Source organism: Arctopsyche grandis, chromosome 6, assembly GCF_051622035.1.
Source record: "Arctopsyche grandis isolate Sample6627 chromosome 6, ASM5162203v2, whole genome shotgun sequence".
In the NCBI taxonomy this organism is placed as follows: Eukaryota; Metazoa; Arthropoda; class Insecta; order Trichoptera; family Hydropsychidae; genus Arctopsyche; species Arctopsyche grandis.
The window spans coordinates 7,105,865-7,126,226 of NC_135360.1; the positions used below are offsets into that span (position 1 = coordinate 7,105,865).

The 20,362-nt window shown below is 32.5% G+C and overlaps 2 protein-coding genes across 3 annotated transcripts in view; one reads left to right on the forward strand and one right to left on the reverse strand.

The window, feature by feature from the left end:
- The window catches only part of LOC143913074 (extracellular serine/threonine protein CG31145), a 149,425-nt gene that overhangs the window by 40,734 nt on the left and 88,329 nt on the right, over positions 1 to 20,362 (forward strand). Inside the window, exon 1 of one of the 2 annotated variants that reach the window (XM_077432619.1) lies at positions 13,296 to 13,340. The exons of the other annotated variant lie outside the window; for it this stretch is intronic. The gene's annotated coding sequence lies outside the window, so the exon portion shown is untranslated. Of the gene's footprint in view, positions 1 to 13,295; positions 13,341 to 20,362 lie in introns of those variants that run through there. 2 annotated transcript variants of the gene reach the window in all.
- LOC143913295 (uncharacterized) lies at positions 3,871 to 6,336 on the reverse strand. The gene is made up of 2 exons (XM_077432992.1): positions 6,134 to 6,336; positions 3,871 to 6,063 (listed from the first exon to the last, which is right to left on the reverse strand). The coding sequence occupies exon 2, from the start codon at positions 6,018 to 6,020 to the stop codon at positions 5,442 to 5,444; it is 579 nt and encodes a 192-aa protein (XP_077289118.1). The 5' UTR covers positions 6,021 to 6,063; positions 6,134 to 6,336; the 3' UTR covers positions 3,871 to 5,441.

Genomic DNA, 20,362 nt, shown 5'->3' on the forward strand with positions numbered 1-20,362 from the left:
ATACAACTACCAATAAGGACTCGCGACCCATCGACCAATGATCTCTCTGTAAGGAGTAATTAGTAGACCAATGATGCCTTTTTCATCATTTCGGGTAGCATTTTTAGCACTCCTTTATTCTATGTAGTTATGTGAACCGTCCATCGCCATATCAGTTTCTTTACTCTCTCCATTATAACAATTCATACAAAGAGTACATTTTAAATTTGACATAATTTCTCAGTTCAGAATGAAAATATTATATTTCCGGCGAATTGCTCGATTTTCAGACGTCATTTAGAGCTAATAAAAATCGATGAGACTGCAAGTTTTCATTCTGACCGATTTTCAAACGACTACGACGATGGTGATGATGATGATGTCGCATTTGTTTAGAGTGGGAAAAAGGGGGACCTGAGGTCGGCGATTTAGGAATGGTTCATTATCTTTGCGTAATACGTTTTCATACATTAATATTTTTGACACATTCGATTTATTACTCACTCTGTATACACGAGACGGATCGATTCGTCGCGCATTTCAAAAGTAAATAATGTCGTCGCATTTTTTAATAACGTCTTTCGGCCAAAAGAAACAAAAATAGCGTATAAATTTGAATTTTTAGCAACACGCTAATTATGCACCATTCTCTGCGCGACACTATTTCCTTTTTTATTTTTTATTTAATATACTTGGGGGAGGCGGCAAAGCCGATAGGCCCAAGGGGTTTGAATAAACATAATTTTACAAATTATACATATATGCAATAAAACAATGAGAAAAATTAAAATACATTAAAAAAAAACAATATTAAAATAAAATAAAATAAGAGAAGAAAAAAAATATATAAAATAAATAAACAAAAAAAGATAAAAATACAGAAATATGATTATGGGAAAGAAGAATCACAAAAATCCTTTGGTTTTAAAAAAAGTATCAAGTTTATTCTTAAAAATATTAATATTAATAGAGGTTACTAAATCGTTGGGAAGACTATTCCAAACTGAAACCACTCTGTTAGAAAAGAATGTATCTCTGATCAATTTATTAGATTTATCTTTTTGGAGTCTAAGCGTGTGACCTCTGAGGTGAGTGTTTATGTTGAATGAAATAACATTAGACATATGACAATTATAGTGATTATTAAGAATTTTATAGACTTCGATTAAGTCACCTCTAGATCTTCTCGTCTCCAATGTAGTGAGATTCATTATTTTCAATCTTTCATTATAAGAAAGTGATTTGAGTTCAGAAGGAATCTTTGAAATTCTCCTTTGAACCCTTTCAATACATGTAATATCCTTTTTAAAATGAGGATTCCATATGCAAAAAGCGTATTCAAGTCTAGGTCTGATGAAAGTTTTATATATTTTTGTTAAAATAGTTAAATTTAGAAAATTGAATACCCGCTTTATAACATACAAAAATGAGTAAGTTTTGTTGACAATATGATTTATATGAGCGGACCATTTTAGGTCGCAAGTGGTGATGATACCTAGGTCTAATTGGTATTGGACGCAATTCAGGAAAAGGCTGTTTATTTTGTAGGAAAGATTTGGGTTATTATTTCCTAGGTGGAGAACAGAGCATTTCTTAACATTTAAAGTTAAAAGCCAAGTTTTAGACCACGTGACAATTGTGTCCAAATCGCTTTGAAGGGAATTTCTGCCATCTGAGTTGGCAGGACAATAAAGTTTAATGTCGTCAGCGAAAATAGAATATTTACAAGTGAGGTCATTTGCTATATCATTAATAAAAATTAAAAAAAGAATTGGCCCTAAAACAGAGCCTTGGGGAACACCACTAAGGACGGGATGAGATTCTGAAGAGCAGGATCCAATCCTCACCGAGAAGTATCTAGACTTTAAAAACACTCTGATCCAGTCAAGTAGCCTTCCTCTCACACCTATATGCTCGATTTTTAGTAAAAGCCGATCGATAGGAACTCTATCAAAGGCTTTTTCGAAGTCAAGATAGACGACATCTACGGGTATATTATTATTAAGAAGGAGAGACCAATCATTGTGCACGGTTAAAAGGTTACTCAGTACTGATCGGCCTTTTATAAAACCATGCTGGTATTTAGATAAAAGGTTACAAGACTCAAGAAATTTAGTCAGTTGAGAGGCGATGATTTTTTCAAAACATTTTAGCAAAATGGGTGAAAGACTGATAGGACGATAATTAGTGGCTTCTAATTTGTTTCCCTTTTTGTAGATAGGAATAATGTTAGAAGTTTTCCATTCGTTGGGTATAAAGGAAGATATAAAGGAATGATTGAAGAGTTTAAAGAGGGGACGAGATATGGATAGAGCAGTTTTTTTAAAAAAAAGTGAAGGTAAGTTATCATTACCAGGGGCGGAGTTGTCTCCAAGGTTGTGTAAAACCTCTGAAACGACTTTTTCGGAAAACATTATATTATTAATTACTGTTGAATTTCGGGACAAGTTAGGAAGCATCGGCAGATTTGTAGAGTCTTCTTTGATGAATGAGTTGCTAAAGGCCTTAGCAAAAGTGTTGGCTATTAAGAGGGGATCCGTAAAAAGCTCCTTTTTTTCATTCATGATTGTGGAAACTACAATTTTAGATTTTAGGTTAGAGTTTAAGTATTTAAAGAAAACTTTGCAATCGCCAGAAGCGATTGAAAGTTCAAAGTCACGCTTTGAGTTTCTTATTTGTTTAGTGACTTCATTATTAAGTTTTCTATAATTAGCATAACCCTCATGGGTTTTATGTTTAGCATAAATGTTCCAAAGTTTCCGTTTTTCTTTAATCAGAATCAATATAGGTTTATTGATCCACGGTTTACATTTGGATTTGAATGGTTTAAGGAAAGGAACAAATTTTTGTATGCCAGCATTTATAATATGATAAAAAGAATCCCACTTAGAATGAATATTAATTTCGAGTTCTAAAAATGACCAATCGCTGTCTATAAAAAAATCATTCAATTTCTCATAGTCGGCTAATTTAAAGTTACGCTTTAAGAAAGGATCAGTTTGAGGTTTACATTGGGATCGATCACACCATTGAATCAGAGAGTTAATTGTAATATGATCACTTAGACCAATTGGGGAGTCAGAGAGAATCGATGATAAGAAATTGTGGGAGTTTGAGAAAACTAGGTCCAATGTCGATGGTCGATTACATCCTCGAAAACGAGTAGGGAAGTCTACCAGTTGATTTAGTCCTGAATTTGCGATGCAATCAAGAAACTCAGCTGCAGAGCCGGAAAGACCAACTGGGCTGAGAAACTTCCAGTTAATGGTAGGAAAGTTGAAGTCTCCAAAAATCAGCGTTGGACAGCTTTTACATCCTTCATTGGCGATGACGTTGAAAAGTTTGATGTCTTCCTCAAATGTGGAAGTGGGAGGTCTATAAATACACGCTAAGATAAATTCGCAGCAGTTAAAACAAACCTTTAACCACAAGTGTTCGATGCCTGATATTGAGATATTGGATGGTAAAAACCTTTCAACCACAATACATGGATTATTAGAAGAAATTTTTACATAAATGCAAACACCTCCTCCTCTTTTATCGGCAAAAATTATATTAGAGCTTGATTATCACTCCATTTCTATTATCTTGACGCTAAAAAGATTCGAATATTACAATATTTCGTTTCGACCGGTTTTTACGACCTCGATTATAATATTTTATGACTCGTTCAAATTTACAGAGGACCTTTGCATAAATTTGTCTACGTAGTCTCTAGGGTGCATTTTGCAATCGACGGATTTGAGACGGTGTCTCTTGTTATTATATTGTTATATATTTATATATGTATCAGTGGCGTGCGGTGACTTTTCAAACAAGGGATGCTGTCTCTTGTTTGAAAAAAAAAACCGACCAATTTATTTTTTAAAATTTTATTTTATTCTTCGTTCCTTTTTACAAAATTCATCGATAACCGCATCATAGAATTTTTTATTGTTTTTTAAATTTGACATTATTTTCTTTTCGATTGCAATTTTAGTAAGACCAGAGAGTCTTTCTTCACTTTGACTACTTCTGGTGAACGTTTTAATTCTTTTCATAGTCGAAAATGATCGTTCAGCCGATGCGCTCGTGGAAGGTATCGTACAAATTAATTGTATTAAACTAAATACTTGTTCCAAAACTTCTATTAGATCATCTTTCACAATTAATTCCTTTACGTCATTTATAGATTTCAAATGAAAATCTTGCGTTGAGTACATGTAAATTAATTCGCTTTTTAATTTCATCAAATCAAATTATTTTCCATAAGTTAGGTGGAGTGATTTAAATAGGATATCTGGAAAATTATTTTCATATTCTTTAAATTTTTTGACGTTAAAAAAAATTAAAAGAAATTTTAAATTTTCGATATCTCGAAATCGATTGGTTGTATTTACTGAAAGAGTTTCTAAAATTTCAGAATAGTGAAGTTTATACGTTGTTTTCACATCTTCTTCACATTCAGCATATTTTCTTTTTCTATTAAAATTTTTAGTTATTACTTTGTTCCACAATGAATCAAAATCGTCTTTTTTGTTATCTAAATATTTTACAATTTTTTTAATTTCACTTACGCAATACGATATGTCAAAGGTTTTTTTTTGTAAAATTTCAAATAAAAAATCTGCCGAATTAAATATTGCAGAAAATAAATGCAAATTGAAATTGAATTCAAACTCTTTTAAATAACGATGAAGGACTTCAGCATTTATGACAGCATCAGTATCCCATTCGTCTTCATCATTAATTATTTGATTAAATATTTCCATTAATTCTGTTTGATATTCTAATACCATATTTAAAATTTTGCTATTGTAGTTCCATCGTGTAGGGGCAGCAGTGGGAAATCGTTTTTTTATTTGACAATCGAGAAGGGAAATTCTTCTTGAAGACTTACAAAAAAAAGTTGAAAATGACAACATACGGCTGAAAAAACGTTTGCATCCGGATATATGGTTAACAGATTGCGACAAAACTAAATTCAATCTCTGAGCGTAACAATGGACAAATAAAGAATTAGGACAAATATCTCGAATTTTTCGTTGCACTCCATTATGCTCCCCGGACATTACAGCCGCTCCATCATACGTTTGTGCAATTAATTTGTCCAAACAACCAAATTCTTCCAAGGTCTCACGTATGTGCTGAAAAAGAGAATTAGCTGTTCTATTGGGACTAACATCGACAAATCCAACTAATCTCTCCTGAATTTCATTGTTTTCATCTACATATCTAAAAATAGTAGATAGCTGAGCTTTGCGACTGATATCTGTAGATTCGTCCACAATTATGGAAACAAATTTTGATGCACGTATTTCAGTTTTAATCTCATCTAGCAAGACTTTTGATATTGCGGATACCAAGTCATTTTGTATATGGTTCGATAATCCAGTAAACACCGTAGAGTTATCTAAATGAGTTTTCAATTTTATGTCTGATTCACTCAACAGATACAGCAATTCAATATAATTCCCTCTATTTTACGATTCCTGGTGTTCAAAATGTCCTCGTAAAGGTTGTTCTTGTTTTGCTAAAAAACAGATCGCGCTTATTAATTTCGACAAAATGTATCTATTTGCAGTAACTTCTTTGTTGTGCATTTCAATATTTGCTTTAAATTGAGCACTTAAAAAATTTTCTATACGAGGTCCCTTTCCAAATTTTTTAAATTGAGCAGCAGAACATATGTGAGCTTGAGAACATTCATGTCTCTTGCGCGATTTACTTAAATTGTTTAGGTCAGAAAATCCAAATTTACTCCAGACATTCACTTCTTGAGAAAATAAAATACATGGCCAACAGAATAATTTCGTTAAGTGAGCACATCCACAAATCCATGAAATTTTTTCGTATGTTTCTGTGTTAAAATACCTTTTAAATGTTTTTGTTTTAGACTGAATATTTAATATTGGTGTGGGTTTGGGGCTCTTAACAATAATCTCCTTTTCATTAAATGGGAGAGAAGCAAATCTTCTTTTCAGCACATTTTCAATTAAACAATTGCAATTATTATTGATCTCGACGACAAGTCCACTCTCATTGTTATTTTCGATATCCATATTAAAGGCAATAATGAAAACTCGTAAGTAGTGGAACAGTAAACTAAAAATAAAGTTAGACGAAACTAATTAAAATGAAAACTTAATTCAAAAGTAAAAAATAACCAACTTACAGTATAAATGATTAACTTCGTCTAAAGAAATGAATCGGCTAGCTTTTTGATAAATAACTTGGGGCGTAGCGTGCGGAAATATCGATCAACAGCGGCTTCCAAGTGAAACTCAATAGATAAGCAAACAGAGAAACCGAATCCACCGTAGAGGTTAAACAAGTGTCAACGCGTCCGCGCGAATAAGACAGCCTCATAGTGCGCATGCGCAAATGGGATCGGTATCGACTCCGAATCCATGACGCGGGCGCACTTCAGTCAGCGTCTACTCGCCAGCGTCACTCGCCTGTGGCCGGCCGGCCGGCCGCCCGCCTATGCGAATCCTTAATAAAAATTATCAAAAGATCCTATATAATGCATCATGTAACAAAAAACACGTGATATGTGAAATATATATATATATATATATATATATATATATATATATATATATATATATATATACTCATAAACTACATCATAATCACGTACATCACTAAGAATACATCGAAGCGAAATTCAAATATTTATTAAAAATACTCTTGGCTTTTTAAAGTTATAGGGGATGCGCCGCATCCACCGCATCCATGGACCGCACGCCACTGATATGTATGTATGTGTTTCCCTTTTCATCGTCGTGACGAGTTACTTGGGAAGTTTCACCATTCATATGAAGTTACACGTGCTATTTATTGCACATATTGTATACGTACTTAGATAGCTGTGATGTATGACACGATTGTTGACAGTGAACGAACGAGTTCTGAGCTCGCTAAAACCGCAGATGGGTTTTCAGGTCAAGTCAATACTTGTAACATATCCGAAGACTTCACGTCTGTATAGTTTTATCGATATACAAAATGATTTTAATGGTTTAGTCGGCAATACATATGTTGAACGTCCGGGATTTGTCTAGTCTATTCTTATCTGTCTGTCTATACGTGTGTAATTGGAAGTTTTTCATATTTATCCTTTTGGAATCTTAAACTGGGTACTACTTTCACGGGAAATGTTTATTTCTATATTGTCATCGTTCAATACAATATGGTATACATATATATGTATGTGAGCTTAAAAGAACGTGATTAAATCATATCTTTGACATGTTGAAATGTGAATGCGTATAGAAATTACTGATAATTGTCATTGACAGATCTGTATCAGGTGTTTGTCATTGTTTGAGTGCGTTTTGATTGGTTTGTTTGAGTGGCTGTCTGTTTGTGATTTTGTAATGCTGGCTCTCTCATAAAAGTTTGCCATTGAGATTTTGGTATTTTAATTCGATTTGTCGGTTTAATGTAGTATTGTGCAATATAAAAAAAATCGACCGTGGGATTTTTACGTAATCTACATCATGTATGTACATATTTATGTATATGTACTATTCAAATCGGAAATTTGAGCCATTTTTTATAATGAATTCGTTTGTCTCGTCAGTCGTATGATTTTCAATATTTTTGTTTTAACTATTGAACGTGATCGTGTAGAGAGGTTTCCGAGATTTGAGTTAAAGACGCAGCAGTAGTGATAGAGGTAGTTATTGTTCTCGATTCATCGGCCTACTAGCTCCGAATGAAGCATGAACCAAAACCGCCTAATATTTATACCCATCGGGTGATCTCTGCACATAGAGATCATTGGTCCATGGATCGCGAGACCTTATTGGTTATTGTATACAGTTTTTTCATACGTCAAAGCCTTTTTGCCGCGAATGCCAGATCAGGTGATCAGCGCTAGTAAACTAGTGGTAATCTCTACGTTACAAAATTTACACTTCTTTAGACGTGTGGTTTTGATGACAGATTTTGAGTATCCATTGGATAGATATACGAATCAAACTTAGCATATATGTACATATAAGGGAGTTTATTTTTCCCCAGAGGAAGATTCTTCAGCTGGTGGATAAACATATGGTATAGTGAATGAAAGAGCGAAATATTGAAAGAAAAAGTCTGTGGCTGGGAGTGTCCGCCACGCGATTTTTTTGAGCATAGTTCATTTTTCCAATATTATCTTATTGGCCAATTTTTCATCTAAAGATGCAGTGGACAGGGGTTTTCAATATAAAATACGATATATATTTTAGTAAAATATATCATAATCAAATAAATAAACAAGTATTACGTATTGTAATAAAGTAAATCAATATCAGTGTAAATATTTTCTTGTTTAATATTGATAAGATAAGATCCATCGTTTCACTTTTGTCTTTATCGGGGAGGTTTACGCCTACTTTTATATTTAAGCTTGCATTTACATTTAACGACATCCGATAACGATCCGTCCGTAACAATGTTTCCTGTTTTTGACTAATTGGCTCCTTTGAGAATATTGTTTTTAAATAAAATGAATATCCCTGCTGACAGCTAAATAATGTCTTGTTTAGAGAAAAAAGTATTAAGTTAACAATAATTGCATACAAAAATAGTTTCAATGAAAAGGCATAGCATACCTATACCATATAGCTAATATACCATAAGTATTCATTGCAGGTATTTATTTTCAAAATATACGAGAACAATATCAGTTTCATGACTGGTATCGTACTTTATTAGTGAAAAAAAGGTATAAAACACTGCGTAGCATGAGTCAACCATCAACCATCATGAGCTACGAGTCATGATGGTTGATGGCATGGAGTGAACAAGATAAAGAGACCGATTAGAACTTTTCGTTTATTTTAACAGAGACAGAGACAGAGACATTCACAATCGAAATCTTCGATTTTGAGAAATAAAAAATAGGAATAGGTATACTTGATGATTTTGCATTTGAGCATAAACTTTAAATATGAAATCAAACATACATATTTTCATAGATTTACATAAGAGCATAGAACCTTTTCAATCAGAATTTAAGCTCATCTTTCACAAAACGAAAGCTTACATGTTTTTATACAATACTAGTGGTGCTACCCGGCTTCACTCGAGTCCACTTTTGACGATCTCTTCCCTTTTAGCACGAATATAATGAAAAGTAACTTGAAATGGAAATGCAGTCTAGTTGTGAGAAACCATGAAAAATCTTTATTTGTTTTTTTATTAAATTTATTTGAATCGAAAACAAAATTATATTATTTAACGACCGACCGATCACAAATGTCTTTGACTAATCTAGCCAATCAGAAACGACTTTGACGACAGCCAATCAGAAACAAATTACGGACGCCGTTTCGGTTTTATATACATATATAAGATATACGGAATAATTAGTTATTGTCTAACTTTCAAGATGTCGTTTCTGAATAAGCTGTATATATTCTATTAAAAAAGAAAACGCACTTTGAATATAACTTTATACAAGTTTTAACAGAATTACAGTACATATGTATATTTTAGTGTTTATTTTTTCTTCACAAATTTCACAATATCAGTAGTTGAAATCATAAGTTATATTTTTGCGGTCTTGATAAAACGCGTGTATGCGTCTTGATAAAACGCGTATTTGAATTGTAATTCAAACACCGTCATACTTCTAATTATTTATATTATGAATCAGAAGCGACATATCTTATTTCAGTATACGAATTGCTTGACTCAACATTTAAAACTAAGTTATTCGACAACCGTTAGCCACTGACAAATATTTGCCAATTCAATTAGAATTTCACACACTAAGACCAGAAAAAAATGTAGGTAGGATGCTGAGAAAGTTTCCCAACATACATATATATGTACATATACTCGTACTACCACTATTTATAGAAATCGATCACAGTTATTCAAACACTTTTTGTACGCACGGTACTCGCTACTAACTATTATATTATACATAATAGTTCACGTGGGAAAACTCGAGTGTCATGTTAGAGATAGATCGCATTAAGGTTAACATTTCAAATGCACTCTCGTGCGTGCAAAATACACATTGCACAATGTGTATGTATGTATGTATATGTGTTTGAAGTATCACGTTCTCGCTATTTCGGTTCATCAGTGACATAATGGTGATTTTTTTGAAAAAGATGCGTGCTCTGAGACGACGGACGTGTCTGGCCTGTTTATAATATGTATATATGTAATATGTAAATGCTCAGACTTGAACCGGTTTTACGAAACGTCAAAAATAAAGGGGAAAATATGTTTTGTTCGTACTTTGTAACTTCAGTTCGTGTTCGGAAGAAGATAACGATAAAATTTGACCCTTTTATGCTTTCGGGTTTATCTCGTCGAGTTTTTGGGTCCTGTTGAACGTGATCGATAGCGGTGGAACTAAAAGTAACTTGCGTAGGTTGCGGTGTTTTGAAATTTTCGTGTGTGTCTAATATAATATGTAATAGAGACCGCGTGCCCAAGTTTGTGCGTGACTGCCGTGGAAAAATATGATCGAAATTGTTTATGAATTACGGTGAGACGTTCATTCTTTAAAATTTTCTCATATGATTTCAGTTTTTTTTTCTTGTTGTGTAATTCATTTTTGTACAGATATAATGGTAGGTCGTTGTATACTCGAATACAGATATTTTTTTATTATTATTATATTGACATTATTGTGCGATACAATTGTGTCCGTTTGTTATTTTGGTATGTCAACTTGTACGAAATGACGTTTGCGTTTTTTTAAACGTTTTCATTGATTGGTAAGATTTGGCCGTAAGCGTAAAATTTTCGGCCAGTCATTCACTTTTCACACTCACGCACGGTGAAATCAGGCAAATATAATATGTACATTGCAATTATAAATTTTCTTTTTTTTTTTTTTTTGTTCAATGATGATAAAATATAAATGAAAAAAATTGAATCCATTCTAAAATACTCTATACTAAATAAAATATATTCTAATTTAATTGACGATCTCACTGTATTTACATAAGTACATATGTATGTGGGTACGTAATATTTCTCACATTAGATTCGGCACGCATTAAATCTACAATCGCCCAAATATATATGTCACGGTCAATGTGCGTGATGATTATTTATGTAAAAACATTCTTAAATTAATTAATTACTTACTGAACTGTGCTATTCAATCAGGGCTGTGTCAAAATTGTTTAATTTTTATTTATAAATCAAAATGCTGAATATGATGATCAAAATGCTGAATATGATGGTAATCTTAATATTGGTTACCTTGCTTAACATTAACATTAGAATAATATAAAACTATGATTACTAACCAAATTAAATTAAATTGTAAAATAGAAAATGATCAGTAGATCAGTAGCTATTAAAATATATATAAGATGTATTGTGAACATAATTTCGTAATAATAAAAAGGATTTAAAAATCAAAATTAATAGCGGTTGCAAATTAAATAATATAAGGTATTTTTTACAAAGCTTTTCAACTCACGATTCATGTCATATTCGGTTATGAATAGAGAATTGTAGTAATCCATTTTATCGTGAAGAGAAAATTTCTTGATCTATTATATGTACATGTGTATGTATGTATATGTACATATATAATTTCATTTTCTGGGTGTTTTTGATTATTTGAATTTAAAGTGCTTTTTAGTATTACTAAATTACATATGTTCACAATACATCTTATATCTACGTCTTTTAATAGCTACTGATCATTTTCAATTTTTGTTGTTAGTAATTATACATAGTATAATATGTATTATTTTAATATTAATGTACAGCATAATAGGAAAAATAGCTCAAAAATCTATTTATAATTCTTACGTGGGTGTTTGCAGTATAAAGAAAGACTAGGGTTTCTGATTTCCCTGATTTTTTCAATTCCCGAGACACGGGACGGAGCTCGGGACCATTCCCGGGATTTCCGGGATCCAGGGGTTGTAATCAAAATGTAAAATAATACATTTTTTCAATTTAGTTTATTTTTAATTAACATAAAATTTATTTATTTGCAAAATATTATTAAAAGTAAACAATGTATCTATTAACTGGAAAAAATGTGACTATAAAAGTAAATTTATTTTAATTAACTTCAGGAATACTAAAATATTTATATGGGAAACCGAAAGCCTGTATACATATATCTAGATTTGGCAAAAATATTTCCAGCAATGAATGGAAATATTAAATTTCACCCTTTCAGTTTCGGTCGAAGTTGGTTTTATAGTAAAGAAAGACGAAAACAGTTTTGTCTAGGCTATTTTTATTGACGTTATTTTGTAGTTTTGTCGTCAAACGCACATTTGTCTCAGCTTCATTGAATCTAAAAGAATTTCTTCCATTGTGGAATCCTCAACACAAGAAGGATACATTCGCTTCATAATTGTTTCATCGTAGGATACATGTACATTCCCTTTGATTGAAATATTTTTTCCCGGATTCTAGATACGAATTCCCGGGAATTTCTGTCCCTGGCTGACTCAGACAGAAGCCCTAGTTCTGACCAATTGAAATCGCGTATTTTAAGGTTCGCGTATGTTTGACATTTTTAATAAAGCTTTTCGACCAATAACAATCAAATCGTAGATTTAGTTTAAAATGAAAACACAGCGTGCATTCAGAAAATTGAAGAAGTTGATTGGTCACTTTAGAATTTACATAAATGACTCAAGTTGACATAAAAAATTCAGGATCTCGTTCGATGACTCATTATATGCGATGATTCAATACGTTTATTGATATACTCATATAAATAAATATTATGATTTATTATTAGCATGTTTAATCGATGCTTTTTTATACTTTAGCAGTGTTTGTTGAATGGTTCTATTTAAATTTTCAGTCACAGATTTCGTTTCCGAAATGCTAAAATCGTCTCACGCAATTTCAAAAATATACGTATGTATGTATAAGAAAATTATCTGTGAAATTAATGCATACATTTCACAGTTCCTCAAATATTCGTTCAATTTCCGAACGCTTTGCGATGATTAGTCAGACCTCGTCTTGCCACACTCGTGTGCGCAGTTCAGTAACCTTGCGAATTTTTCTTTATCCGGTAAATTTTATTTATCCGTATGTGTAAAATGGGAACGGAACCGGTCGGATTGTGCACTCCAGCGATGTACGAAAATTCGATTTGGCCCATATGCCAATTTTTGATCGTCAACGGCCATGAGAACGATCTGTTTAGATTAAGCGGTTCGTGGTCGTAAATGCGAACTAACAAGTATAATAACAAGGTTTGTCTCGAACGATATGTATGTACGTACTTGAGTACTGATAGGTATATTTACTATCGGTGGGTAATTTATCGTAACTTACGACATGACATTGTGCGTTTTTTTACGTGTAACGTCAGTCGGTTTATCATCATCAGTCACGGGAAACATCTCGAAGGTTGTGTGTCGTCGAAAATTCAGGTATGAGAGTGATGATCGCTTTCCAAAACGGTGAAAAAAAATTGAAATGTTCGCTAATATTGATAAAAAGTCGTTGTGTGTGTGTATGTGCGGATAAATTGTATTAAAGTGATGAATGAAAATGGGAAAACTTTCTCAAACTGAGTACGTTCCGCTTCTATAATAGTGTTTACATACATATCTGACTTGGCATCTGTATTGTTTGTTTTGGAGTGTGTGATTTCGAATGTAAATTTTGTCTTTTGAGTGATATTGAAGAGGATGTAAGTACATATGTATTTGAAGTGCTTTTTTTTTCTGCATTTGAAAAGTCATCAGAATTTTTATTTTTGATGAATCAAATATTGTATGATCGTTTCGCAGAACTACGAACTTGTTTTTTATTCATATTTTTTTTGATCGGTTTATTAATTTTCAAATAATTTCCTATCTATGTTTGCACGTACGTATCATATATCAAATGTTTGCTTACTTGGCCCTATTTTATATTATTCTCTTGAATTACTATTCTAGCACTTCCTTTATCTATTTGCTCTTAATTTGTCTGGTTTCATGATTTGTCATGAATCGTTTAACTCTATCGCTGATTTTCACATATTTATATCCAAGTACACATCTTTCCATATATGTATTTATGTGTATGTATCAGTGGCTTGTCGTCATTGAACTAGAGGGACTAGGCTAGTCTCCCAAAAAATTTTACCTAAATTGAAAAATTCAAATCTTTGTCCATATTGATATAATCGTTCACTCGGATTATCGTTCAGAAACCGGAATCGACTCTACCCGAGGTGGTGGTAGTGGTAGTGGATTGGTATGGTATGGTCTGCCGCGTCGTTCGCTTGCACGGAACTCACCGTCTCAATTCTATTTCGTCGAAGATAAAACATTTTTTTATTTACTCGTCTCTTCAAGCATTTATGGAAGATTCACTAGGAATATTCTGATTTGTGTCTATCAAACATCATTTTGACCTATTTTTTTCGGACAACTTACGAAACGATTCCCTCGGAACAAACAGTGGAAGCGCGCGGAAACAAATAATGAGGCCTTGGAATGTTGCATTCTCGATCGATTGTTTGACAAATCACTGAGAAGATTAAGCTTTGAAGACAAACAAGATATTATTTAGAAAGTTAGGCTACTCAGAATATTTCTGTTATTACAAAAATGAAAAACTATACCCATCAATTCTAGACATATTATTATAATTCAAGAATTAAATTAATATTTTTTATATATATATTTTATTTTTTATCCATACTTATTCCCCTGTTTTAAAATTCATCGCACACCACTGATATGTATATATGTATGTGTATGTATTATACACAAAGAGGAACTTTTTATATTTATTCACATCACTAGATGCTACCTACATATTATTATATAGGTAAATACATATATAACAATGGATACATTTTAAAACGAATGTTTTACTCTCAAACTGTTTAGCCATAAGTAACTTTATTGATCTTTATGGTAAGATTTGATCTTTTATGTGGTAGATTTCCACATTTAAAAGATGCTCTATATAGATTTTTCCTTGATTCGTGCAATATTATGTATCTACATATATGTATGTAAATATGTATATGAGACAATATAATTTTAGTTTATAATCTAAATTCATATATGCACATCGGTGTATATAAGTAATTTTTTGATGAGTCTTTTCTTATTTATTTAAATTGAATATCTATCTTACATTTTTCTTCAATACTTATATTTTAAATTTTATAACCCACTTAAAGACATTACAAACGTTCAAACGACAATCTTGCCTGTCTTAGAGTCGCTTTCTACGATATTTTGTGTCGTCATAAAGTTTTTCGGGAATCAAAAATCAACTCTGCCAACAGATTTCCAAGTCATTGAATAACTCAACGACAGATTTATAGAGGCAGACAAACTTCTGCATCGGTGGACTGCATCATCTGAGCAATTTCATAATTTTTACATAATCTGAGCAACTTCGTTGTATTTTTTTTTAAACGTTTGATACTTATACAGTAAAAGGGTCAGAGCCACACAAGATGATCGTTTCGCAAAAGCGAAAGCGGGAGCTTCGAATTACGCGTGCACTTAAAGAACGCGAACGTACGCAATTGGCACAGGGCCGCCGGAATTTAAATCATCTCTCGACGTGTGATAATGACCCCTCACTTTCGGGCCAGGTAACCGATTCGCACGGTAGATTGACCGTGTGTATATATGTATGTGCGTTTGGTGCCGTTCCAACAGTGGTCGTGTGTTGACGTCAGGTGGTCAGCGATGGTGCCAAGATGAGGTGGGTGGGTGGGTGGGGATGGTGTAGCCTCATCTTCGTCTTTTCACCGGTATACATCTTCACCTGTCGGGCGTCATTAGCCGGCAATTAACGCACACCGGACGGACGCCACGCTTCGTCAGTGTCGGACTGTCGTGTGTTTTTTTTTTTGTTTTTTTTTTTTTATGTGCGTGCGCGATTGCCGTCACAATGGTATGGTTTGTCTGTTATTATTTTTTTAGTGTGGAATGTCTGAATTATTTTACTATCGCCAATTTGTGGGTGATATGTGTGTGATGTTCGGTCAGGTGAATGTGTGGGAGGATTTGGATTTAGATGATTTTTATTTTTGATTAAATTGATATTTGTCGTATTATTTTTGGGTCTACTCACGGCACCGAAAGTCAAAAGATCGAAAGGCAAAGATCGAAAATCTTAATTCGAAAGATAAAAAAAGGGTGCATGGTAAACGGTACTATGTATATACATACATATATATATATATATATATATATATATATATATATATATATATATATATATATATATATATATCTATATTTTTTTATTTTTTTTTTTATTTTTTTATTTTTTTTACATATATACCAGGAAGGCCTTACAGCTAAATCCCATATATATATATATATATATATATATATATATATATATATATATATATATATATATATATATATATCAGTGGCATGCGGTGAAATTATCTATCTTTTTGTCATACAGTCTTGTTTAATGTGCGCGCGCAGGATACGGAAGGAAAAGCCTGTTCCTCCCTTTTCTTGCTCGCGCAAATTAAGTGAGGATGTACCACGGGGGGAGAGATACATTTACCGCTCGCCACTGATTTACGCCACGTATTAATGTGCGCGCGCAGAATACGGGAGGAAAAGCATATTCCTCTTGTTCCTGTTGTATCCTGCTCGCGCAAATTAAGTGAGTATGTACCGTTTACCATGCACCCTTTTTTTTTGATCTTTCGACTTAAGATCTTTCGATTTTCGATCTTTGCCTTCCGATATTTGCGTTTTCTGTCGTTTAACATTTTGTCCCGTCACGTAGACCCATTTCAAATACCTAGATAATGAAATTGGCTGATTTTATTTTCGCGTCGCACACATACATATTTATCAAATTGATTTACCGTTTAATACGCCCGACTCTCATATTTTAAAGTTTTCGGAAAATTCAGGCGGTCCAAAATGAGTTAATATAATAAAATATATGGAAAAGAAGAGACTATAAAGATTGCTTGGTAATTTTTTTCATATACATACATTAATTGCCATGACGGGTCACCCTAAACCTATAATTTACATCCAATTTCATTATACAATTTAAGTATACAGATATTAATTACAAATCAAAAAATTCAGACTAATCAAATTCGCGAGAGAGAGAGGGGATTCTGATTTTGTTAGATTCGCCACAACAGTTAAATTAGATGAATTGGCAAATTTTAATGTACCTATGTATATATCAAGATCTTTCTTGTAATAGACAGTCGTAATGTTTGAGAAAATCGTTGATAATAAACACCGTTTGTAATTTAAATTCATATTAATTTATTTTCACTATTATATTGGGCTTAGCGTTTGTATTGTACATACATACATACATGGGTGTCATCAAATTTTTCATAAATTTGCCATTATGAAATGTCGATGATGCAAAAGTGTACGTGTTTTGTTTAGATTTTTTTCCATATTCCATATTTTTGTGTTCATATATGTATTTTTGACACACAAAAGACTTCGTGATATGTTGCACTTTGATCAAATTCAGTGTATTCGTTGCACAATTTTTGATAAAAAATAAATAAATAAAAACTTAATACACAAACATTCTTATTGAATAAAAAATATCTATATGTACATACATATATCTATAAAAATGATATTGTAATAATATTATTATTAAAATGTATGAATGTATGTACATGTAACATTTCCAGTAACCGATACTTAAATAATGATAGATGTGCATTTTTTATTGAAATATTATAATACTTATGTACATATATTACATAAAATATCCATACATATGTACAATAGAACGATTTTTCAATGCAATCGACGCAGCATTTTTATCGCCTTTCATGGAATTTATACGCGATACTTTGAATGTATGTAAATATCGGCAATAAAATTTGTTCAGCTTGTTTGTAATAAATCTCAGTCGAAATGTAAAACTTTTATCGGATTCGCAGTGCGATTAAATTATCGTTTGCGAAGGTTTTGATTCATTATTCAAAAATTGGCTATTCAATTCAAATGTCATATAAATTTATTAATTTAAAAAGCATTTTTAGTCACATCGTAGCTCATTCGTTTATTGGTTTAGAGGTCATGGGTAGAAAAGTCGAAAAAACTTGCAGTATGATTTGGATATTTTTCATTTCGTCTCCAGAACGTAACATTAAACGTGTTAATCTCTGTTAATCACTGAACGTGTTAATCGCTTCAAAAGAGTAGTTTTAATATTGAGAAATATATATGTATAGAATCGGATGATGATTTTGATGATGACTGTAATTATGATTTAGGAATACGAATTGTTAGTTTATTGGAGTAAAACTTCTTTACCGACTATATGTATGGTAAATTGCGTATACCGCGTCATGAAAATTTGCATCGCTGAATACATACATATCATGAAACTTAAGGTTTCCCCTTTTCCCTTTCTACTTCTCTCCCTTTTTTCATCTTCCTGGTTGCAATATTGAAACATTGCATGAAATTATAGTGAAACGCTGGAAAAGTGCTCAATCTAATCCTGTTTCCCTTTTAACCTCTTCCCCTCCCATCTTAAGAACTACCCCACCAACCTGTTTTGTTTATTATTATGTGATGTGTATGTGAAATTTGTGTACGGAAGTTTTAATTATTTTTATTTTATTTTTTTATTAATTTATTTTATGTACATAAACTCAGTGAGGGGCGTAAACACATACGCTGTGCTTTTAATAAAACTTCATTCGATAGCCGTCAGCACAGCGTTTGTGTTTTTGAATGCTCCAAACTTCATATAAAAAAATAATTATTGAAAAGATTTAGTTTCAAACTTCCATTCATACCAGCATAACTTTGTACAAAATTTCGATAAACATTGAAAATTATATGAAAAATACATAATTGAAAAATATTAATATTTCTAAGCTTGATTTTTTTTCCAATGAATTTATCGATAACATTCCTAAATAATAATATTCAGATATTATTTCAAATCTGCAGATATCGAAATTCTCTGATTTTCTGGCGTAGCATACATACTTCTTTTCAAATTGAATATGTAATTAAAATGAATAACATAAAAATCTATAAGATAGATATCGCTTATTACGTTAAAATATATTGAAATGTATATAAATATTATACAAAATTGAATACAGCAATCGCCACATTTTGAAAACTATTAATCTAATAATTCATACGGTCGAATGCATCTGCGAAAAAGTTGTATTCAAAGTTTTAATTTAATTGACAGAAAAATGCTTAGGAATTATGTTTAATTTACAAACCCTACTATTTTTATTACCGTTACTTTTTGAAAAATACACGGACTCTCATAATAATTCTAAAAACCGTGTTGTTCTTGGTGGGTCTTTATACTGTATTGAATCATAAAAATAGCGAAAGATAAGTCTAAACTAGCTTACTTAACTTTAATATATTCTAGATTTCAGGTAATATTTTAAATTATAATGCACATACATATGTGCTCGTATTATATGAGCTCAATGAGTGATTGGTCCAGAGTCAAGCTCCGATTGAAACATTCATTTGGCATTTGAAGCATTTCTGTAGGTCAGATTTGGATGATTGTGACATGCAAATCGATCGTTTCCTATCAGAGATTTCCGATTCATCTGATTTAATTATTGAAAATATTCCTTTCAAATTGACTCTCCTACGCATTGCAACGGAATTTGTACTAGTTTAGCCGTAATTATCGACTAAACTTGGTAATAACCTATTATATAATAGAAACTGATTCGTAATGCTATGCATAAATTCATAGAAAGGCTTAAAGTTTACCAATATTTTCTTATATAACATGTACAAAACAAATAAGCATATAGTCTATTTACGTATATATGTATGTATTTACACCATAACCTAAATGACTTTTCCTTCTAATCTGCTTTGAAAACACTCACTTAAGCGTCCATTGCGTCTATCTATCATGGTGGTTAATTGCTAATAAATCTGAATACCGACACGACTTATCCATGCCGTTAATGGTGCTATAAAAAGCCGTGCTCTTGTTGACACACAACAACACAAGCGATGCATTTTCCTCGATTTTCTCAAAGGCCGTGTTGACTTCCTTTTCCACCGGACTTACATAAGTGTGTCGGCCCAGATGCCTATTTAAGATCGGACTTGTGTAAGGGATGAAAGCTCGCAGCGGGAGATGCAAGCGCTGAATGCACTTTTGCAACACCGCTGTGACCACACGATCGGAAGAAAATGCGGGTCACGATAATTGAAAGAAAAGTCGGAAAAGCTCCACTGTAAGTATATGTATGTATAGGGGGTGTGTCTTATCAGAGAGTGTCCTCGGGCAGACAGTAGGCCGTCGTCAAATAGATAATGAAAAGTGTGTCAAGGTCACGTGTGTTGGTTTTCGCGGTCTGCGATTGGTCGGCCGCACCCCGCGGTCTCACCTCTGATTGGTCAAGACAAATCCGCGAATTTACACCGTTCCCGCCCTCCGCAGTAACCGACATCTCTCTTTG